General features: G+C 49.4%; 1 protein-coding gene across 1 annotated transcript; it reads right to left on the reverse strand.

The window, feature by feature from the left end:
- Positions 1-1,243: 1,243 nt before the first annotated feature.
- DESI1 (desumoylating isopeptidase 1) lies at positions 1,244-20,251 on the reverse strand. The gene is made up of 6 exons (XM_084879139.1): positions 19,885-20,251; positions 9,997-10,018; positions 8,841-8,910; positions 6,453-6,562; positions 5,724-5,846; positions 1,244-3,834 (listed from the first exon to the last, which is right to left on the reverse strand). Exons 1-6 carry the CDS (start codon positions 19,970-19,972, stop codon positions 3,741-3,743), a joined length of 507 nt encoding a protein of 168 aa, XP_084735265.1. The 5' UTR covers positions 19,973-20,251; the 3' UTR covers positions 1,244-3,740.
- Between the last annotated feature and the right edge of the window lie 17 nt (positions 20,252-20,268).

Genomic DNA, 20,268 nt, shown 5'->3' on the forward strand with positions numbered 1-20,268 from the left:
ATTCCATCTTGGTTTGGACAGTGGGTGGTTGGGGAGACTGTGGGTGTTGGCAGTATTTTCTTAATTTTCCAAAATGCCTGCAGAGTTCACATGGTTTTCACAATAGACTAGTGTGTTACATTTAAACAGCCGCAGTGCGCTTGTTTACCGGTGTTTTGTGGAGGGGTGGAGGCTGTTGCTGGGTTGGCACAGGCCCCCTGGGGCTCCCTCAGCCAAAGCCAGTGGGGACATAGATGGCTGGGCCCCAGCACTGCCCCACCTGGGGGCGGGAAGCAGGACAGCAGCCTCCTGGCACCTGGGGTTAGTGACTTCTGGGGCTTAGACCTGTGGTATCAGTCCTGCAAGGAATTGGCTTGAATTCTTTCCTTGGGCAAGTCACACTCCTCACCTCTCAAGCCAGGGATGGAGAGAGGAGTCCCACAAGGAGGCGCCTTAGAGAGTATTTGATGCAGTTTTAATTCTACAGAATGAACTGAGGCCCAGTGAAGGGAAGGCCTGATCAAGGTATGAGGCAGAGGTTCAATCCGGGGCGTGTGGATCCAGGTCCAGGGTTTTTTATGACCTACCTCTCCCCCTCAGTGTGGGCCTGAGGACTGAGCCACTGCCCGATAGCAGCTCTCTGCCAGGCCCCTGCTGGGTGTTGGGCACTCAGATGACCTCAGCCAGGCCCTGCCCCAGCTGGCAGGAGTTTGGGGAGGCACCCGCAGGAGGGAAGGGGCAAGGGCTCTGCAATCCTGATGAGGGCTGCTCTTGAGGGTAGGTGAGGAGGGGAGAGTCCAGGTCCAGCAAATGGTAAGTTAAGGCCAGAGGTGGAAACCGCCTGCAGTGATAGGACTGCTCTTGCAGAGGGTGTGGGGTTGGAGATCTGGGGACCGTGATAAATGTGTTGCCCAGTGGGAAAGGAAGGGTAGAGGTGTGTGGGGAGCAGGGCAGTCATGTGACCTGCGGTATCCAGGTCAGCCGAGTTTGATTGCGGGCAGTGTTGTGGGGTGCACAGCGCCACCTGGTGCCCATCTCTCTCACCGCAGCGTAACCTTATCTGGCTCTTCCCAGCAGGGTTCTTTGTAAATCAGTGGTGAAAGTCATACTCTTTCCTGCTCTCACCACTTCTTATCTCTAAGGCTTACAACCAAGCAAAGGTGGCACATCCAGACTCAGCAAAGTCCAGCTCAGAGGGAGACAGACAAAAAAGCCAGGGCTTCTTATTGGATGCTCTCCCGGACCTTCACATAAGACACAAAGGCAGCAGGCAGTGAGTTTATTGCGTTAGAAAAAAACATCAAAGAAAACCAGCAAACACCTCCGTACTAAACAGTTATTTGACTTCAAGGGCAAAAAGAAATCTCAAAGGTACAAGCTTTATTTCTGGGAGGGGTGGCGGTCTCATCCCACCTTTCCGTCCCTTTAACCAGCAACCTGCTATGGAGGGGTCCACTGTGCACCACAATCACACATGGCTCACTTGTCACTCTGGCCACCCGTGCACGCCCGTGTGGAGCTAGCTGGGCACATGGACACGCTCCTGAGGTGCTGGGAGATGGAAATGTGAGGGGGTCCGAGTCTGAGCCTGGGCTCCGAAGTTAGCGCTGTAGGACGTGAGCAGGGAGGGAGAGCGTGCTTTCCTGCAGGGCTCTGATCCTTCTGTCTCTCCCCAGGGCACAGGCATTGGCACAAATGGCTGCTGGGCATGAGGGGGACTCAATGGACCAAGTGACTCAGTCTCTTAGGGGAGCCATTTTTCAGGAGGGCCCTGGATCTGGAGGTGACTGGGGGAGGAGAAACCAGTTAGGCCCGGAGATGGGGAGGGGAGAGGAGGAGCTGTGATGCCCAGCACCCTCTGGCTGGAGCTCTGTGCGGATGGGTGTGAGGAAGAGCCTGGTAGAGGGAGGGCTGGGCCAGGCAGCTGGGAAAGGAGACACCCAGGCGAGAAGGAGCCAGCGTGCTCCCTCCTGGGAGAAAGTGATTCCCTGTGGTCCAGTGTACCAGTCGGTGAACATTAAGTAAGGGTCCCTGCCAGTTTCTGCTCTAATGTACCACTGCCATGCTTTCTGGCAAGTCAGTGGGTCTTGAGAAGAATTAAACGCTCATTCGTTTGGCCTCCCATCGGAAAAGTTCCAAACTGTCACGTGACCTCACAGCTGGTCAGGTCACAGGCAAGCACTAAGGCAGACTAACATCTTTTCCTCGAGCCGAGACCCTGGTGCCAACTGCTCTGCGGATGGCACAGCCAGGAGGGGCCAGAGGGGAGCAGCAGCTTTTTGGAAAAGAAAGGCACCTGCTGCAGGCCAGACCCCAGGAAAGACAACATGATTCAAGGCTAAGAAGTGGCAGGAGGGCAATGCCAGAGCTGGGCCTCAGGTACCTGGCAGCCGAGTCCTCTCTCCACCCTCGCTTCCCCAAAAGCGAACTAAGGGGAGGCGCAAGTGAAGAGAGGGAATCTGAAAGCCTCTCAGGATGAGATACTTCTAGACTGTTCCCTGCCTATAAGCTCTCGGCAGCAGCTCATGGGAAAATGGCTACACACCCCCTACCATGCCTCCTTCAAGTCAAAATGACAGAAACATGTCTTCATGACACATTTAGGATAACGTACAGATCCTATCAGAAACAACTACATTTCTTGCCACCTTGACTCTGCATTATTATTCTTTCCCCATTTCCTGGAGCAGGGAATCATTGCCCTTGGTCCCGGCTGAACACTGCACACTGGTCTGGGCGGGGTGGGACGGTGACTGTAATAACCTACACTGTTACGTACAGACGGGGGCCGGGGTCTCTGCCGCTCCAGCCGGACCCTCGTTAATGACGACACGTCAGCCATGCTGAGGGAGGGCAGCCTTAGGCAGCAAGCTTCTCCAAACCTGATGTCTGAGGACTGGCCATCCCTCTAGGAGGAGGAGGGGCTTTATCCTGTCTGCTCTGCCTCACACTGTCGCTCTCCCTCGATCCTGAGCTTCTGGCAGCTCCAGCTCTGGCCCCATGGCCTGCTTGGGGTGGAGGAGGGGAGGTGACCGGCCTGCCTGGGGTGGCGGAGGGGAGGTGACAGGCCTGTTTGGGGTAGAGGAGGGGAGGTGACCGGCCTGCCTGGGGTGGAGGAGGGGAGGTGACCGGCCTGCCTGGGGTGGAGGAGGGGAGGTGACCGGCCTGCCTGGGGTGGAGGAGGGGAGGTGACCGGCCTGCCTGGGATGGAGGAGGGGTGGTGACTGGCCTGCTTGGGGTGGAGGAGAGAAGGTGACCGGGCTGTGACTAGAGAGTTCGCTTAGGTTGGGGAGCCATCCTGACACTGGTTCCACGGGCACCAACTCCTCTGGCTTGTTTAACACTAGAGAGGAACTGCTTCCAGGTCATGGCTGTTATAAAACTCACCTGGGCCCCCACAGGAGGTGGCAACCTGGGAAGAGTGTGGGTGTTTTCTGAAAAGAGGTTCAAACTGTGCTTTCTGCTTAAACAAACCCCTCCTTTCCTCGAGCGTGGAGGACGCTTAGGAAGCAGCGTCAAGTGAACGCACAGACAAGACAGCCTTAACAAATTAGTATAATACTATTCAAAGGGATGGCATTTTGTTCCGTTTCTTAGCAGCGTTGTCCTACATGCGGCCTGGTGGTCTCCTTCCCTGGGAATGTAAAAAGCTGTCCCCTGGTTGTTAGCTCTGGTGTAAAATTATAAAATAGAAATCTGGTCGGGTTTGTTTTGTTTAAAAAGGAAAAGCCCTGGGAGGCAGGGCGGTCCCATGCAGTCCGTTAGCTCTGGCCGTTGGGCCGGCCCATGGTGCTCCCTCCGGGAGGCTGGATCTGGATGGAGTCCAGGAGGGGCCGCAGGGCCTGTCCGAAGGGGCTGCGGAGAAAGCAGACACAGGGGCTGGGGGGGCTCGCCGACGCCAGCACGCCCCGCTCCCCACAGGTGCAGCGCCACCACCCTGGGAAGGACATGCTTACCTCATCTCACCCCCCCCCCCCCCCCCCCGTGCCTCAGGGGAGGGTCTCTAAGAGCCTGCTCTGCATTCTGACACCTGGTCCCCTCCCCAGTAGATGCTACCATCTCACTCCCTCCATCGCTACGTCCTGGTTAGTTCTCTGGCTTGGACAGGCTGGCCACATACAGGGACTAGAGCTGCCTGTACTGTCTGTACTTGTATCTTCACTTTTCACGGTACAAGAAGATAAAGAGAGTTTAATGAGGAAGTGGAGGGGAAAAAAGACATGAAAAAGGTAAAGGCAGGACGTTCTGCTAGGGGCACAGGAAGTCAGGAAACAACACACGCAGGTGGCCAGGTGCTAATGCCACTTCGTAAAGGGCTCCCACTTGTTCTTAGAGGAGCTTGGCTGGAACCACAAACACCGGGGGCCAGAGACTCTCCAAGACTACCTCAACCTTAAAACAGGCTGCCCATGCCGAAACCGGTTTGGCTCAGTGGGTAGAGCGTAGGCCTGTGGACTGAAAGGTCCCAGGTTTGATTCCAGTCAAGGGCATGTACCTTGGTTGCTGGCACATCCCCAGTAGGGGGTGTGCAAGAGGCAGCTGATTGATGTTTCTCTGTCATCAATGTTTCTTTTCTTTTCTTTTTTCTTTTTTTAAAATATATTTTGTTGATTTTTTTTTTACAGAGAGGAAGAGAGAGGGATAGAGAGTTAGAAACACAGGCCGACGCTCTATCCACTGAGCCAAACCGGTTTCGGCTCTGTCATCGATGTTTCTAACTCTCTATCCCTCTCCCTCTCCCTTCTTCTCTGTAAAAAATCAATAAAATATATTAAAAAAACACACACACAAAAAAAGGTTGTCCACAACATATCTCAGTTACTAGGGTTGTTTCCTTCAGTGGATATTGCCATTTTGGAAAATTGTCCCCAAATTCAAAGGGAATGAGGTATTCCAAAGCAGAAATAGTGACCTTAGTTCAGTCTCCACCCATCAAATAATAACAGCAAGAACATTCCAGCTACTAAAGCTTGCTCAGGGCTCATAACCTAGATCCTTAGGAAGGCAGTGTGGTTGAACACACCTGCCAAGGAAGGTAGGGTCAGGGCTGGGCCAGGCAGCCTTGTTTCTGATGCAGTTTTTCCTGAGGGCTTCCTACCCAGGTGTGAAAACAGCTCCCCTGGCTGAGCCTGCTCAACCTGCCGGGATCCCTGTCGGACAGGGCCCAGTCCAGGAGAAACTGAGTCTGTCAACAAATGGTCATGGCCCTGGAGTGGGCAGAGGCTGCCTGAACACAGTCAGTAGCAAAGGAATGGAGGGGTGTGATGGCTTTGGGTGGGTGTGTGTCCTTTTAGGGGACTGCCTGGGTGATGGCCCGTAAGTTACGAGGGCAAGCAGGAAGTTGGTTTTGAGGGCGTCAAAGAGCTCATGGTGCAGGGGAAGGAAGACTAACAACAAGCCGCCCTCGGGATTCTCTGACCTACTCTCCACTTCTCCATCTAAGACTGCGTCATTAGCAGGCACTTCTGGGGAGTGGCATGCTTCATGTGCAACGGGAGAGACAGAGGCCAGATTCTAAGTTCTATGATTGTACTCAGACCAAGTTGGGTGAAGGTAACACAAGTACGAATCGGTGAGTAGAGAAAACGGTGGCTTTCCATGTTAGAAGCTGCCATCGTGGCAGGGCCCACCAGGCGTGGGGAGATTCTGCTGAGACCAGGGGAGGGCAGCCCTGGCAGAGGAGTGGCCCTGGCTAGGGATGGGGACTTAAAAGGCAGGGCAGAGGCAGAGGCAGGGACACTTACGTGGAGAGAACTTCAGAGGGAAGGTCGGTGATGTACGAGGGGATCTTCCTCCCGGTCAGGAACTGGGCCACTTCGTTGCTGAAGGTGTTACAGTTGTGTTCAAAGAGGTTGTAGGCCTCACCTCTGTACGTTGTGAGAAAGGAGCACAGACGTGAGTGAGCCAGGCACATGAAATACTCACCGAGTCATGGAAGGGGGAGCACAGCTGAGTCTGAGGACTCGCTGGACCATTGGAAACAGATTTTGAAGGGAAGGATGAGATATAAACATGAGGCTCCTATATAATTTCAGGACAATCTTTACTTTCACAAAAACAGAGCTCTAGGGTTCGAGTTTAACAGTTATTGAATCGACAAAAGCTTCTTTAAGAGAAAATCTGCTCAAGTTTGTATCCCAACCCCTCTACACACCTTGGTTTTGATTTTCAGCACAAAAAACTTGGCCAGTGTAGGCTGAGAACAGGAGATGCTGAAATAGCAGCAGCTGACTCTAATCAGGAAGAATCAATAGCCGGTCTTTCCTCCAAGTCCCAGCAGAAGGCCTGCTGGGGTGGAGCGTCAGCCTTGGAGCGACGCTGCGCTCTTCTGCCTCCTCGGCCTGTTTGTTCAGCAAATGCTGGGCCAGGCCTGGTGCTGAGGACTCTCGGGATGTGACTGTGGCTGCCCTCTGGGGGTGATTATCTAGTGGGGGAGACAGACACAACTAACCACCACCCCTGTCTCCACTCACCGGAACTGAGACTCCCCCAGGGAGGACAGGTACTCCAGAAAGATTTCTTCTGTGACTTCTGTGCTCCCCACATCAACCACAGAGTCTGGGGGCCCAAGCAATGTCCCTCCCTAAAAGAGCCAACCCAAAGAGAGTCATTAAATTACCGTTTCCATTGAATTTTTTACTGCGCCTTTCCATGGAGGACCACAAATGCTCTGTTCTGACCACTTTTACCTCTCAGAGCACCTAGGGCAGATGGAGAATGTTACTTCCTATTTGCCTCGGGCTCCAGTGGCTTAGAGCTCCCTGGAGACTTGCCATTGCCAGTGCCAGAAAGATGGCTACGACATTGGGCTTCTCGTTTCTGGTGGGGGCCTGGGAAGCCGAGGCTCCTGCAGGTCAGACTCCTGATGCTGTCCACTCCTTCAGCTGATAAAAAGATGGGAACCCGAAGTCTGAAGTCTCCCTTTGTCCTCAACCTGCCCGACCATAAGGGCAGAACAGGGCAATTAGAAATGGCTCCTACATGACAGGTCATCTTTCTATGCCCATATCCATAAGGAAGGCAGCCAGGGTTTCTAGGGACACATCTGATGTCCCTTGAACATAGGGAAAACGTGAAGGACTATGAGAAATCTGGCAGGCTGGCAAATATTTCCAAAATTCAGTTCTTTTATGATCCATGAGGATAATCCAACGATGCTAATAAGGTTCCCCAGGCAAGGGAGTTAATGGCCCCTGAAAGGCCTACAGAAAACCCTCAGCCATGAGCTAACAGACCGCCACAGTAGGCCAAGGACAAGACTGAGGCCCAGTGGGAAAACCAGCCAAGGGGGAAGCAACAGGATCACTGGGGGGCAAGGGAGGGACAGAGCTGGGAATGAGCTGGGAAAAGGTAGTGCACTCCAAAGCAAAGCTTCCTGCAAAGCCCATGATTTTATACAAGAGCTACTGAGCACCTACTATGTGCCTGACTTTGTTCCAGGCACTGGAGAGGGGACCGTGAACAGCATGATCTTGGTAGCCAGAGAAAAAGGACTCAGAGTTATAAGAAACTAAAAGGTCACTATTCGCCCCCTCCCCCATTATTCACTCATATAACAAATATGTATTGAGAACTCACTATGTGACGGGCCTTATGCTAGGCACTGGGGTATGATGTAACAAAACAGATGAGATTCTTGCCCTCAGGGAGCTTATAGCCTAGTGGGGAAGGCAGACAAAAAATCCCATAAACCAATGTATTATTATGAGTTGCAATAAGGGTCTTGCTGGAAAACTACAGAATGCTGTCAGTACATATGACAGGGGACCATCCCAGCCTGAAGGGCAGGGAAGATTTGCCTGAGAAAGTGACATTGAGCTCAAATCTGAAGGATGGAGAAGTGCAACAAGGTGAGAGATTGGGGGGTGGGGGTGGGGGGGAGGGCTGAAGGCAGTGGATAGGTTTAAAGGTGTAAGTAAGGAAAGAGGTTGGAAAGGGCATGACTTGAAAAGAGGCCACCCCGAGAGGCAGCCCAAGACCAGTTAGGGCCTTGGAGGTCACGCCGATCTTTCTGGTTTTCACTCCAAGAATAACGGGTAGAGTTCTGACTTAAGCAGGCGAATGCCACAATCAGATTTTCATTGGGAAAAGGACAGTTTGGTTCCCATGGGAGAACTGACTGGTGGAGCAGAGCAGATGCATTGCTGTGGTCCAGGCTAGGAATGAGTGTGGCCTGGATTAGGTGAAAGCCTGGAAAAAAGGGGACAGGTGAGGAGAGAGGCTGATTTAAGACACACTCACAAGGTAGAATGGACTGGGCTTAATGAAGGATTTGTTACAGGTGAGGGACCAGGGAGGAGAAACCAAGAACGACTTCCCATTTATGAGCATCAAAATGAGTGGCCACGTGGTTGGAGCAGCTCCTGGGACAGCCCTTGGCTAGTCGAGACAGCAATCCTTCGGGAAATGGCATGGGCTTTAGAGTCACAGAGCTGTGTAAGTACTACTGCCACTTCCTGGCCAACTCACTTTGGGCAACTCACTTTGCCTCTCAGAGCCCTCATATTCGGCTTCAGGTGAGCCGGGCACTGAGCTGGTCACGGGATAGGAAAGTGAGGCACAGTCTCGGCTCACAGAGACTTACATATTCCTGTGCAGACCCTGGAACAGCTCATTTCACCACAACACGCTCAGTGTGACACAGAGGGACCCAAAAGTGCCGTCGGAGCAGAGAGGAGAGCAACGGGCTGGAGGGTCTGGGGAGGGTCTGTTGAGCTGAGCCTGCCGGGAGTTGCGAGGAGCTATGCTGCAGGCCTCCATACTCTAGGCCGGGACGAGAACGCCGAGTGGCAGCTGAGTTCCTGGTCTCTGGGAATCCCGGGAACCCGAGATGCAGGACAGGGCTGGGGAGGGACACTCACCGGGGGACAGCTGGAGATCCCGCCGCTGCCGAAGAAGAACTCATCCTTGTGTACAACTATGGAGGTGTGCCTGCACGCAGAGAGGAGACAGAGTAAGCCATCTGAGAAAAGGCAGTCACCACACTGCAATGAGAATCATTTCTGCCCATGGGGAGGACTGTGGCCAGCAGCCTTATAAAACCAACCAAAAGCAAGATAAACACCACCGGTGAGCGTTTCCAGCTTTGGCGCTGCTGACATTTGGGGCTGGACAGTGCTGGATTGGGGGCTGTCCTGTGTAGCAGGATGTGTGGCAGCATCCTGGCCTCCCCCCATTAGACACCAGCAGCATCTCCTCCCCTCAGTGTGACAACCAAACATGTGTCCAGACAGCACCAAATGTCTCAGAATTGACCCCAGCTGAGAACCATGTAAGCAGAGGGGAGTCCTTAGAAATTCACCTTGATAATGAAAAACCAATTACCGAAACAGAAGCCAAGGTGCGTTCCCAGGCTTTTGAAACTAAGAGCAGCAGTGCACCTGGAGCATGCTGATGGAAGGACCAGGGATGTGAAAAGTGGACCTGTTTCAGGCGAAGGGGTTCATACTACTTGGTTTGAGTCAAACAAAGCAGAGGGCCAGTCTGTCAATCCACTGTCAGGAGGGTTCAGAGTCAAGACTGAAGACTGACCTACGGCTTCCTCAGGAATGGAGCCGAGAGCTCAGCCACCGCCTCCTTTCTGACAGGGCTGGGTCCAGCAGCGAGGTCAAAGGAGGTGTGATTTAAGACAGCCTTGCGGGGCCTTCTGCAGTTAGAAACCTTGGTGAGGGCGGGCAGGACCTCTCTGCCTTTCCTTAGGGCGGTTTCTCAATCTCAGCACCACTGCCAGTTTTGGCTAAGTAACTCTTTGTTGTGGGCTGTCTTGTGCACTGTAGGATGTTACAGCAGCATCCTTGGTCTCCATCCACCCACCAAAAATGTCTCTGGACACTGCCCAATGTCCCGGGGACGGGGGAGGAAGGGAGGAGGAGGGGACAGAAGAATCCCTGGCTGAGAACCACCACGTTACAACTTGAAGATTTATGACGCAGGCTGGGTTTAAGCTGGAGCCACAGACTGGAACCCGAAGCTACAGGTTCAGCCTTGTTTTGTAAACAAGGATCCCGCCCAACTTACCAGATGCCTTCCAGCTGTTTCCCTGTGGAGAAAAGAAGACATTTAGCCACTGGGGACTAGACTACATGCCTCCCAGCTGAGTACATCCAGAACATCACTCAAACCCAGAGAAACCCACCATCCACCTCGGGAGGGACTTTCTAGGAATGCAATTCTCCTCCAATAAGCTCCTTAGGTCCTGACACAGGTTTGTCATGTTAAGTTGAAAAGTGATCAGAATCCATAAAAAAACTGGTACAGATGCACTCCAATTGTATGTCTGCTTTTCTTCCCCCTTTGGGGTCAATTCAACTATGCCTCTTTTTTTTTTTTTAATATATTTTATTTTATTGATTTTGTACAGAGAGGAAGGGAGAGAGATAGAGAGTTAGAAACATCGATGGGAGAGTCATCGATCAGCTGCCTCCTGCATACCCCCTACTGGGGATATGCCCGCAACCAAGGTACATGCCCTTGACCGGAATCGAACCCAGGACCCTTCAGTCCCCAAGCCGACGCTCTATCCATTGAGCCAAACCGGTTTCGGCTCAACTGTGCCTTTTTAATTTGTCTATTGAGATTATAGTAAAACAATAGTATAGAAAAGCTATTATCCACTACTTCACTGAGATAAAATCCTTCAGAAATGAAAGAGCAAAACTACAAATGCCATCCACTTAAATAGTCAATGTAAATGTAGACTGTATCTCTAGATGCCAGAAATGATGTCAGGTACGAACACGCAAATCTGAACAGATCATTGTCCTGCCTCTAAGGATCCCAAAGTCAAATGGAAAGAGACACCCACATAATTACAACATGCTGATAGGCTTTATAATGTGGTAAAAATAAGGTGCTACCTATAATAAAGATAAAGAACAACCCTTGTAAGCTGCAATTCAACCAGCAAACAGGGGGCAGGGATGGATGGTGGTCAGTGCGCTCTCACAGCCAACCTCCTGTGACCGCCCACCTCCCCCAGTTTCTCCCAGCAGCTGGCAGGCCTTGCTCGGGACTGTGTGAGATGGCCCCAATTGCCGGCCAGGCCGAGGGACTCCACCCATGCACAAATTCGCGCACTGGGCCTCTCCGACTACACTAATAAAAGAGAAACATGCAAACTGACCATCCTTCCACTCACCCACCAGCCAATCTGGAGTGAATATGCAAATTAACCCAACAAAGATGGCAGTAAATTTGCATACATAGACACAGAGCCAAGATTGAAGACAGCGTAGAAGGAAGCAGAAGGGAGCATAGTGGCAGAGAAGGGAGCAAGGCAGCAGAGAAGGGAGGGAGCGAGGCAGCGGAGATGGGAATTTGACTTCAGGTCTGAGAAAGCCCTATCTCACAGGAATCTTCCTGCAATGGGGTTCTAGTCTCTATATAAAAGCCTAAGAGACCAGCCACCTGGCCAATTGGACTGACCACCAGGGGGCAGATGCTCAACACAGGAGCTGCCGAAAGACAGCAACTTTGCAGAGTATCCCCTTGCACTCCGAAACCCCTTGGGGATGTCGGACTGCCAGTTTTGGACCAATCCGAAGGACCCCACTGGTGCATGTATCCGTGTACCAGGCTTCTAATAATAAATAATAATAAACAGTATTATAATATGTTAGTAATAATGAGTATATAGAAAACTTAAGAGCAGGGTAAGGGAGAGTGGTAGTTTCAGGGATAGCCAGGGTGGGCCTCTTGGAGAAGGGGACACTTGAGCAAAGACAGACCAGGCAAACTGAAGGACCTTAAGGAGGCCAGTGTGGCTGGGTGAGTGGAGTGGGTGAGTGAGGAGGAGAAAACTAGATGAGCAGAGGTAACAGAGTACAAATCACATAAAGTTGAGAACCTTGTAGAAGTTGAGAACTTTGCTAAGCCTAAGCTGTCCAATATAGTAGCCACTGACTACATGTAACTATTATAATGGGGGGCGGGGGGAGGAGGAGAACAGTTCTATTCACAGTTGTACCACATTTCAAGTACTCAACAGCCACATGGCCACCGGGTTAGTGATAGGACAGTGCAGATGCAGAACATCTCATCACTACACAGAGCTCTACTGGCCAGTGCTGCTTAAACCTCAGTGTGCTATTCTGCTAAACACACACACACACACACACACACACACACAATAGTGTCTACCTCATAACATTTCCAAGATTAAAGGAGAAGACACATGAAATATGCCCATCACAGTGCCTGGCATATAACACTTGCCTAAAAAAGACTAAGTCATTTCTTTCACACTTTAGAATTTGAGATTGTTATGGCTGCTTTCATAGTACTTTGGTATTGAAACTACCTATTTTTGTGTCTTTTTCCCCATCAGACTACAATTGTCTCAAAGACAAGGGCAATTTCTTATGCATCTTTGTGATTCCGGCACCCAGCAAAGCACCTGCGAGAGAGATGCTGCACACCCATTTGTTGAGATGAGGCGTTCTGTTGTTAGCCCTGTTGGCTGACACACCCACAGTGCTATTGAGGCCGAAGTTCTTAACCCCAATCTTAACTGCCCTGGCTTGTTGTTCAAATGATGTTACAACCTTGGCATACTGCACTCTGAGTCTGCTACTGCCCTCTCCAAGGCCCATGCTCAATGACCCAGGCTGGACAGACATTAGTTCTAACCCAGCCCTACGAAAAGAATGGAGTTTTGGAGAGGGGCCTCAGAGATCACCCTGTCAGTTATTTAATACTTGAAAACAATTCCAAAGTTGAAAGATACAAATCCTACTTTATTATCTTGATAGTCTCTGTATTGATCACTAAATTTGCCTGTGCGATGGACATGCATGACATTTTCTTCTTATTCAACTATATCAAGGAACATTCAAGATCTCATCCATTCCTAGAATGGTGATTGGGAGTATAGGGGGGGGGAAAAGATCCTTTTATTCATTCTTTCACTTATTAACCCAACTGCCAAACATGTGGAGCCAAAAAGAACATTTAAAATTGGCTGAGTAGATTTATATATCTTTTTTCTTAAAGTGCTTCATCGTTATCCTTATTCTCACACATCTATACAAGGTAGCATAGGGCAAATATTTAAGGACCCATGGTTTGCCCAGCATAAAAACAAGGAAAAGCACGCCAGGATGATGTACTGGTCTGAGCAGCTCAGACAGCAATGGTAGCTGCTTGGCAGCCTGCTCTCAGGAGAAAGAAGGGCCTCCCGCACAGGGTGACAGGCAATGGGAAGTGGGACTGCATTGATCTTTAAATGTTTCTGGCTGGACTGGGGTGGGAGGAGGAGGTGGCGGTTTGAGACTGAATTAGGGCACAGGCCATTTTGAGTCGATGAATTAGGCTCAGTGGAAATCAGCACATTACAGAAAGCAGATTATTTTCCCACTGGGATTTCCTCAGCAAGCTGGAGAGCAGGTGGGTCAGATGACTGCATGTCTCCAAGCTTGTTAGCACTTCCAATGCACTGATTTTGAGGCCAGGAAGCATGCACATGAAAACAAATGTGAGACATGGAGATCAGCCTTGTTTTTCATCATGAATAACAAAAAAGTGAGGTCCACATTAGTCAGTTTTCCACTGAGTGTAAGAATAAAGTGAGTATATAAAAGTCAAGAAGAGCCCTGGCCTGTGTTCTTAGTGGTTAGAGCATTAGCCAATGCACTGAGGGTCGATGGTTCAATTCCCAGGCAAGGGCATGCACCTGGGTCCTCTATTACCTCTGCTCATCTCCTAGTTTTCTCCTCCAGTCAGGGAGCATACAGGAGACGATTGATGTGTCTCTCTCACATCAAGGTTTCTCTCTCTCTCTCTCTCTCCCTCTCCCTCTTTCCTCCTCCCTCCCATTTTCTCTAAAAAAATCAATGAAAAAAAATATACTCGGGTTAGGATTAAAAAAAAAAAAAAGTCAAGAAGAAAATACTCAATCCACCTCCTCATCAATTAAGATAAAGGGAGCTTGTGCAGATAGACACACATGCTAGTTGTAAGACATGCTCAAGACCAGCAGCTGGGATACTGCTGGTGCTAAATAAATGTCTATTAATAAGTACACCACGGATGATGGTGAAGGGTTCCATATGCAAATCAAATGTAGCCCCAGTGACAAAGTGTTGGTTTAAAAAATATATATATTTTTATTGATTTCAGAGAGGAAGGGAGAGAGAGAGAGAAACATCAATGATGAAAGAGAATCATTGATCAACTGCCTCCTGCACGCCCTCACCATGGGGATTGAGCCCGGAACTCAGGCATGTGCCCTGAACAGGAATTGAACTGTGACCTCCTGGTTCATAGCTGGATGCTGGGCAGTGACTAAGTGTTTTTAACTGACAGTGTTTTCATCTGCTGGTTGGCTCAGACATTTGCCACATTACCAGCAATATGAAGGTATGAAGGGGTTAACGTTAACCTAAAAAAAAAAATCAGCTTATTCTTCTCAGTTTGTATTTACTGAGCACCAAGCACTGCTACACTTCAGAGGTACAACTGAGAGTTCCTGCCCCAATGGAGCTTTCAGTCCAGTTGGGGTGGGTGTGGACATAGATGGGAAAACAAGCAACTATAAAATAGAATGATGAATGTTATTAAAGGACAATACAGGATGTTATCAGCATACAATAGAGACACATCACCAAGATTTGGGGGCTGGGATTCAGGGAACTGTTTCCTGAGGAAGTTGAGACCTGAGAAGAAATTAGCCAGGCCAAGCGATGGAAAAAGTATCCCTGGCAGAGGGTACAGCAGCCCTTTGCCACTTGGTAGCTATTGGGAGAATGAGAAAACAGTCCCTCAGATCCTTTCCCTTAGGGCAGTGGTCGGCAAACTCATTAGTCTATAGAGCAGCAAACCTAGCTGCAGTTTGCTGACCACTGCCTTAGGGTTTAATACTCCTGAGGAACCCAGCTAAGAAAGGATCACATCAGTGTGTTCAGGTGAGGATAGAAGAAGCAGGAGCTAGATCACAAAGGGCCTTGTAAGCCACACCAATTTTCCTTTTGCCATAAAGAAGTTGCATGACCACTAAATTCATTAGCTGGTTATTAAAGTTTACACAATAAATAAAAACAATCTAAAACAAAACACAATAGATGGCATCAAAACATAAAAAAACCCTCAGCTTCAAATAAATTCTACTAAATCTTCAGGTCTCACTCATTCCGATAGTATTTATTGAGCACCAGCTCTGACTGGCCCCCCGGGAAAGAGGAATGAGACAGAGTCTGCACGCCAGGAGCTCGGGGTACTTGCTGTTCTCTGACACATCCAGCCCACCATGCCCTCTCCCTTCGTTCAAGGCTTATAATTGCCTCACCACTCTCTCATTTTAGCATCTAATCATAATCTCTTTTATGCTTCTGCATTTGTACATGCTTTATTTTTAGTGAAATGAACTCCCGGGAGGCACAGTTCATGTCTTTCATTACTATATATATATTCCGCCCCCACATCCCTGTCCTTAAACTTGAGAATTTTAAGATAGGCTTGTAAAGAAAAATAAATGTGATCTTAGGATATGTGGCTGTACAAAAAAATCAACAAATATAAAGTACCTTTTACTATAATTAAAAAAAATCCACGCCCTCTGCATTTATCTCTATGTACTTCAGCATAGAAAGGTCAAGAAATTTAAAGAGCCGGGACCGGTTTGGCTCAATGGATAGAGCGTCCGCTTGGGGACTGAAAGGTCCCGGGTTCCATTCCGGTCAAGGGCATGTACCTTGGTTTCGGGCATATCCCCAGTAGGGGGTGTGCAAGAGGCAGCTGATCGATGATTCTCTCTCATCAATGTTTCTAACTCTCTATCTCTCTCCCTTCCTCTCTGTACAAAATCAATAAAATAAAATAAAATAAATAAAAATAAAGAATGCCACTGGGATGCATAATTAAAAAAAAAAATTTAAAGAGCAGCCAAAATTATCAAGAGGGGGAACTGAAGGACAATTATAATAGCTAATTGTCTCAGGTGAATAACTGGGGGGGAAAGGTACAATCCGCTGTCGCTCCATTAGAACAGTAAGGATAGTTTTTGGTCATTCTCATGGTGATTGCAGAACTGGGGGGCAGGAATACCTTCTGGACGGCATTCTGGGGGACTGGAAGCTAGGAGACCGGGTAACATAGTCTAGTCTCCACGCTTCAGGAGAATTCTATTGGGCTTTATTCCAATCATGACTGTCATAGAGCTAGATGGGGTCTTTTGTTGTTGTTAATCCTCATCGGAGGATATTTTTTCCATTGATATTTTTAGAAGGGCCATGGAAGGGAGGAGGAGAGACAGAAACATCCATGTGAGATACATCCACTGTACTCCCACAAGTGCTGGGGCTGGGGATTGAATCTGCAACCGAGGTATGTGCCCTTGACCGGAATTGAACCCAAGACCCTTCAGTAAGCAGGTGGACGCTATAATCACGGAGCAAACGGGCTAGGACTAGATGGGGGAGGGGGGTGTCTTATAAGGAGGAATTGCCATAAGAGTAAGAGGTCACACTAATTTAGTTAGGGAAAATTAAGGCTAAAGAAGGACGATCATATATCTATGATTATGAATGGCATATAGTACACATTGAGCCCAGATTTTTATCTCATTCAAATGAAATGCTTGGCCAAAGATGCCTTTACAAACATGAACAAGATACCTACTCTGCGTCAATTATAAGGGAAAACATCACACAGTAGGTGGTCTAATAAAGCGACTGAGAACATGAGCTCTGGAAGTCAGTGTGTCTGTGTTCATAACCCAGCTCTGCCTCAACTGAAAACTGGAGGTAATGACAGGACACATCTCACAAAACTGTGGTGAGGATTATAACCCTGGCCAAGTTCTCAGAAAAAAGGGTCTGGCACATGGTAAGCTTTCAATAGTTGCTAGCTATTAATATGCTCCTAGAAGTCAGGAAACAAATTGATTTTTTAGAGGCTCATATATATTTAGGAATGGGAAATCAATATATGGCTATTAATAGAACTAGAACATATCCAACTTTAAAGTTAGCGATGTCTGGATGGGATGGACCAGGAATGCAATGCACATTTCTCCTAAGTGTTCAAATCTAGAAAGTAATGACTATTAGCTTTGGTAACCCTTACCTTCATTACTTTTGTAAAAGGCATAAAAGCAATATGGTAAAAAAAAAAAAAAAAAAAAAAAAAAAAAGGTGGAGAGAGAGGAGATCATTAAATTTGGCTACTTCTTCCTCAGGGTTAAATTCCCAACTTAAAAAGTCACTACTCCCATAACCCTTAAAGTGGCCGCGCTATTGCCTTTCTCAGCACCCAGTTTGCTTCCTGGATAGCCCAGCACTTACCACAATTTCTAATTATTTTATTTGCTTATTTATTTTTAATGTCTTCCTTAAATAGCTCCATGATGACACAGAGTATCTGTTGATTTTGTAATCCTTAGTGAAGTTTACCACATGAATGGCATGTAGTAGGCACTCAATAAATACTTGCTGAATGGATTATGAAACAATGATCTGTAAAGCCCCGTTCAGCTAAAATCAATAACTATTAGATATTAGGTAATGGAAACAACAACCACAAACATTATAAAGGGAGGGGCTTTTATTTTTGGGTCTAGGAAATATTTAACGCTTCACTATGCTCAAACTAACTAAATGGCTCCATTCCAAGAATTTTAGTTAGAACTTGATTGATGCAATCTCTTAGGAACTAGCACCCTCCCAAGGGTGCTTTCAGATTTGCCTTACTAATCTTTTTTATTAACCCTCACCCTTATATATGTTTACTGATTTTTTAGAGAGAGAGGAAGGGGGGAAGGGAGAGGGAAGACGGAGGAGGGGAGAAGAGAGAGAAACTTCAATCAGTTGCCTCCCAAACATGTACATGCCCAGACCCGGGATTGAATCTGAAACCTAGGTATGTGCCCTAACTGGGAATCTAACCAGTGCATGGGACAATGCTCTAACCTACTGAGCCACCTGGCCGGAGCCGCCTTAGTAATTTTACAATCTAGGCCCAATTTCTGTCTAATAATTGATCAGTCACATATATTATCTGAGGAGCTTTTTATTTAAAAAAAAATATATGTTTTGATTGCCCAGTCATTGTGACTCAGTGGTTGAGCATCGACCTATGAACCAGATCAGAGTTTGATTCCTGGTCAGAGCACATGCCTGCCTGGCTGGATCCCCAGTAGGGGCCAGGCAAGAGGCAGTCAATCAATTATTCTTTCATCATTAATGTATCTCTCTTTCCCTCTCTGAAATCAATAAAAGTATATTAAAAATGTTTTTTTATTGATTTTGGAGAGAGAGGAAGGGAGAGAGAGAAACATCAATGGGCTGCCTTCTGACCGGCCCCAACCAGGGATCAAGCCCGGAAACCTAGCATGTGCCCTGACCGGGAATCCAACCAGGGACATCTCTGTGCATTGTTCCACGCACCAGGAGGTTGTTGGTGGATTCCGGTCAGGGCACATGCCTGGGTTGTGGGTTCGATCCCCAGTAGAAGCATGTCTGAGGAAATGTGTGGGAGGCAGCCAGTTGATGTTTCTCTTTCATCAATGTTTCTCTCTCTCTCTCTCTCTCCCTTTCTCTCTATGAAATCAATAAAAACATTTTTTTTTTTTTTAAATACAAAATTTTGGATCAAAACTCCAGAAAAATCTTATTTGGTACTTGTGTAATGAGGCTCTGGAATATATGTATTTAAAACTTTGTTATTTTGAATAGATAATATGTGTATGTAGTACACAATTCAAAAGGAACAGAAAAGTCATAGCACAGTTTCCCTTTCACTTCTGCCTCCCTGCTTCAAGTTCACGTTTCCTTAAGTTGTCACTGTTACCAGTTTCTTTGGTATTCTTCCAGATAATTATTTGTCTAAGCAAGTATACTGTATATCCTTTGCTTACACACACAGCTGCATATTTCAAGAACTGTTCTTTCCCCCCCCAATTCCCATTTAACAATGTATGTTGAAAATGAAGGTGTCTTTGTCTTTTTCACAAGCCCCCCAGGTGGTTCTGAGGTGATGCTGAATATAGGAACCACTCAATGGCCCAGGGTTAAGGGGTTAAGTTCAACTCCCATTAGAAATTCAAGGATATTGAAAAAGATGCCCTCAAAATGGCCTGGCTTACTTGACCTCTGCTCTCGTCTTATGGCACATCAACTACAACATTCTCTAAATGTCTCCGTAAGCCAGGAAAAAACAGTCATTCAAGTGGATGTTGCCAAAGCCGTTCCATTTTCAATTCCTGGAACCCTTTCCCGCCCAGTTCTCACCTGAAACCACACACCTGACAACCTCTGCGTTACACAGGCACTGTGGTATCTGGGTTGGAATGAAGTTTGATTTACACCGATTTTCTCTGCTGGCAGTTACGCTGCTCAGTGGAGCACTATTGAAACACTCCCCTTACTGGTCCTCACTGGGACCACGGCATCCCCCCTCACCCCCAAACTGCTTTCTTCCATCCCGGCTCCAGCAGACCGCCTTCACCGCTATGGGGGGGTCTGGCCGGGTCCCTGTGCGGCTCTAGCTTTCCCCCCCCACTGCCCTGAGGCGGCAGGAAGTCTCCTTTGGCCGGAGGGCAGGCTCTCCCAGGGCCGCCCCACCATCTCCGCAGTGTCCCTTCCTCCGCGGGGCACAGCGGCGGCATCTGCCTCCGCGCCGAGGGAGGAGGAAGGAGCCGGCGGGCTCGCCCAGCCAGGCCGGGCCCACCCGGATGCAGCGCCGGCTCCCCAGCCCCCGGCGGAGGGGCTCCGGAGGCACCAGGAACGGCGTGATTCCTCCCCATCCCTCCCCTCCCCCCGGACTCAAACGGAGAATGGGGCACAGAGGCCCCACCTGGGCCCTCCCTCCTCCACTCGGCGTTTCTCCATCCTCCGGGCCCTCCGCAGCCCCGGAGCCTCGGCCCAGGCCTCCGCGCCGGCGGGCCCCCCTCCCGCCCGCCGCCGGCCCCCTCACCCAGCATGATGGGGCTGAGCCGCCGGGCCAGGCCCTTGGACAGGTCGTACACGTAGAGCTTCACCGGGTAGAGGTTCGACGGCTCCATCGGAACCCGTGGCGGCCGCGGCCACGACGCCCCTCCGGCACCCGGCAGCGGCTCGGACCTGCCCGGACCCACCGGGGTGGGGAGCGGAAGGAGCGCGGGGGGACCAAGCCCGGGCCCGGCCTGAGGGCGGGGAAGAGGCGGTCCGGCCCCGCTCGCAGCCCCACGCGGCTCGCGCTCCCCGCCCGCCACCGGCAACGACTACTGTGAGGTGACAGAGCCGGGACGAGCGGGGTCCGCGCGGAAGAGGGCCAGGGGCGGGGACGCGCTTCGGCGCATGTGCGCGCCATCCCGGCCGG

Source organism: Pipistrellus hanaki, assembly GCF_964339955.1.
Source record: "Pipistrellus hanaki genome assembly, chromosome: 3".
In the NCBI taxonomy this organism is placed as follows: Eukaryota; Metazoa; Chordata; class Mammalia; order Chiroptera; family Vespertilionidae; genus Pipistrellus; species Pipistrellus hanaki.

Coding starts and splice junctions, on each gene's coding strand:
- DESI1 (XM_084879139.1), bottom strand. CDS start 19,972: ATGGAGCCGTCGAACCTCTACCCGGTGAAGCTCTACGTGTACGACCTG. Junction 5,847..6,452: donor CTGGGGGAGTCTCAGTTCCG/GTGAGTGGAGAC, acceptor CACAACGTACAG/AGGTGAGGCCTACAACCTCT. Junction 3,835..5,723: donor CCCTCTGAAGTTCTCTCCAC/GTAAGTGTCCCT, acceptor CTTTCTCCGCAG/CCCCTTCGGACAGGCCCTGC.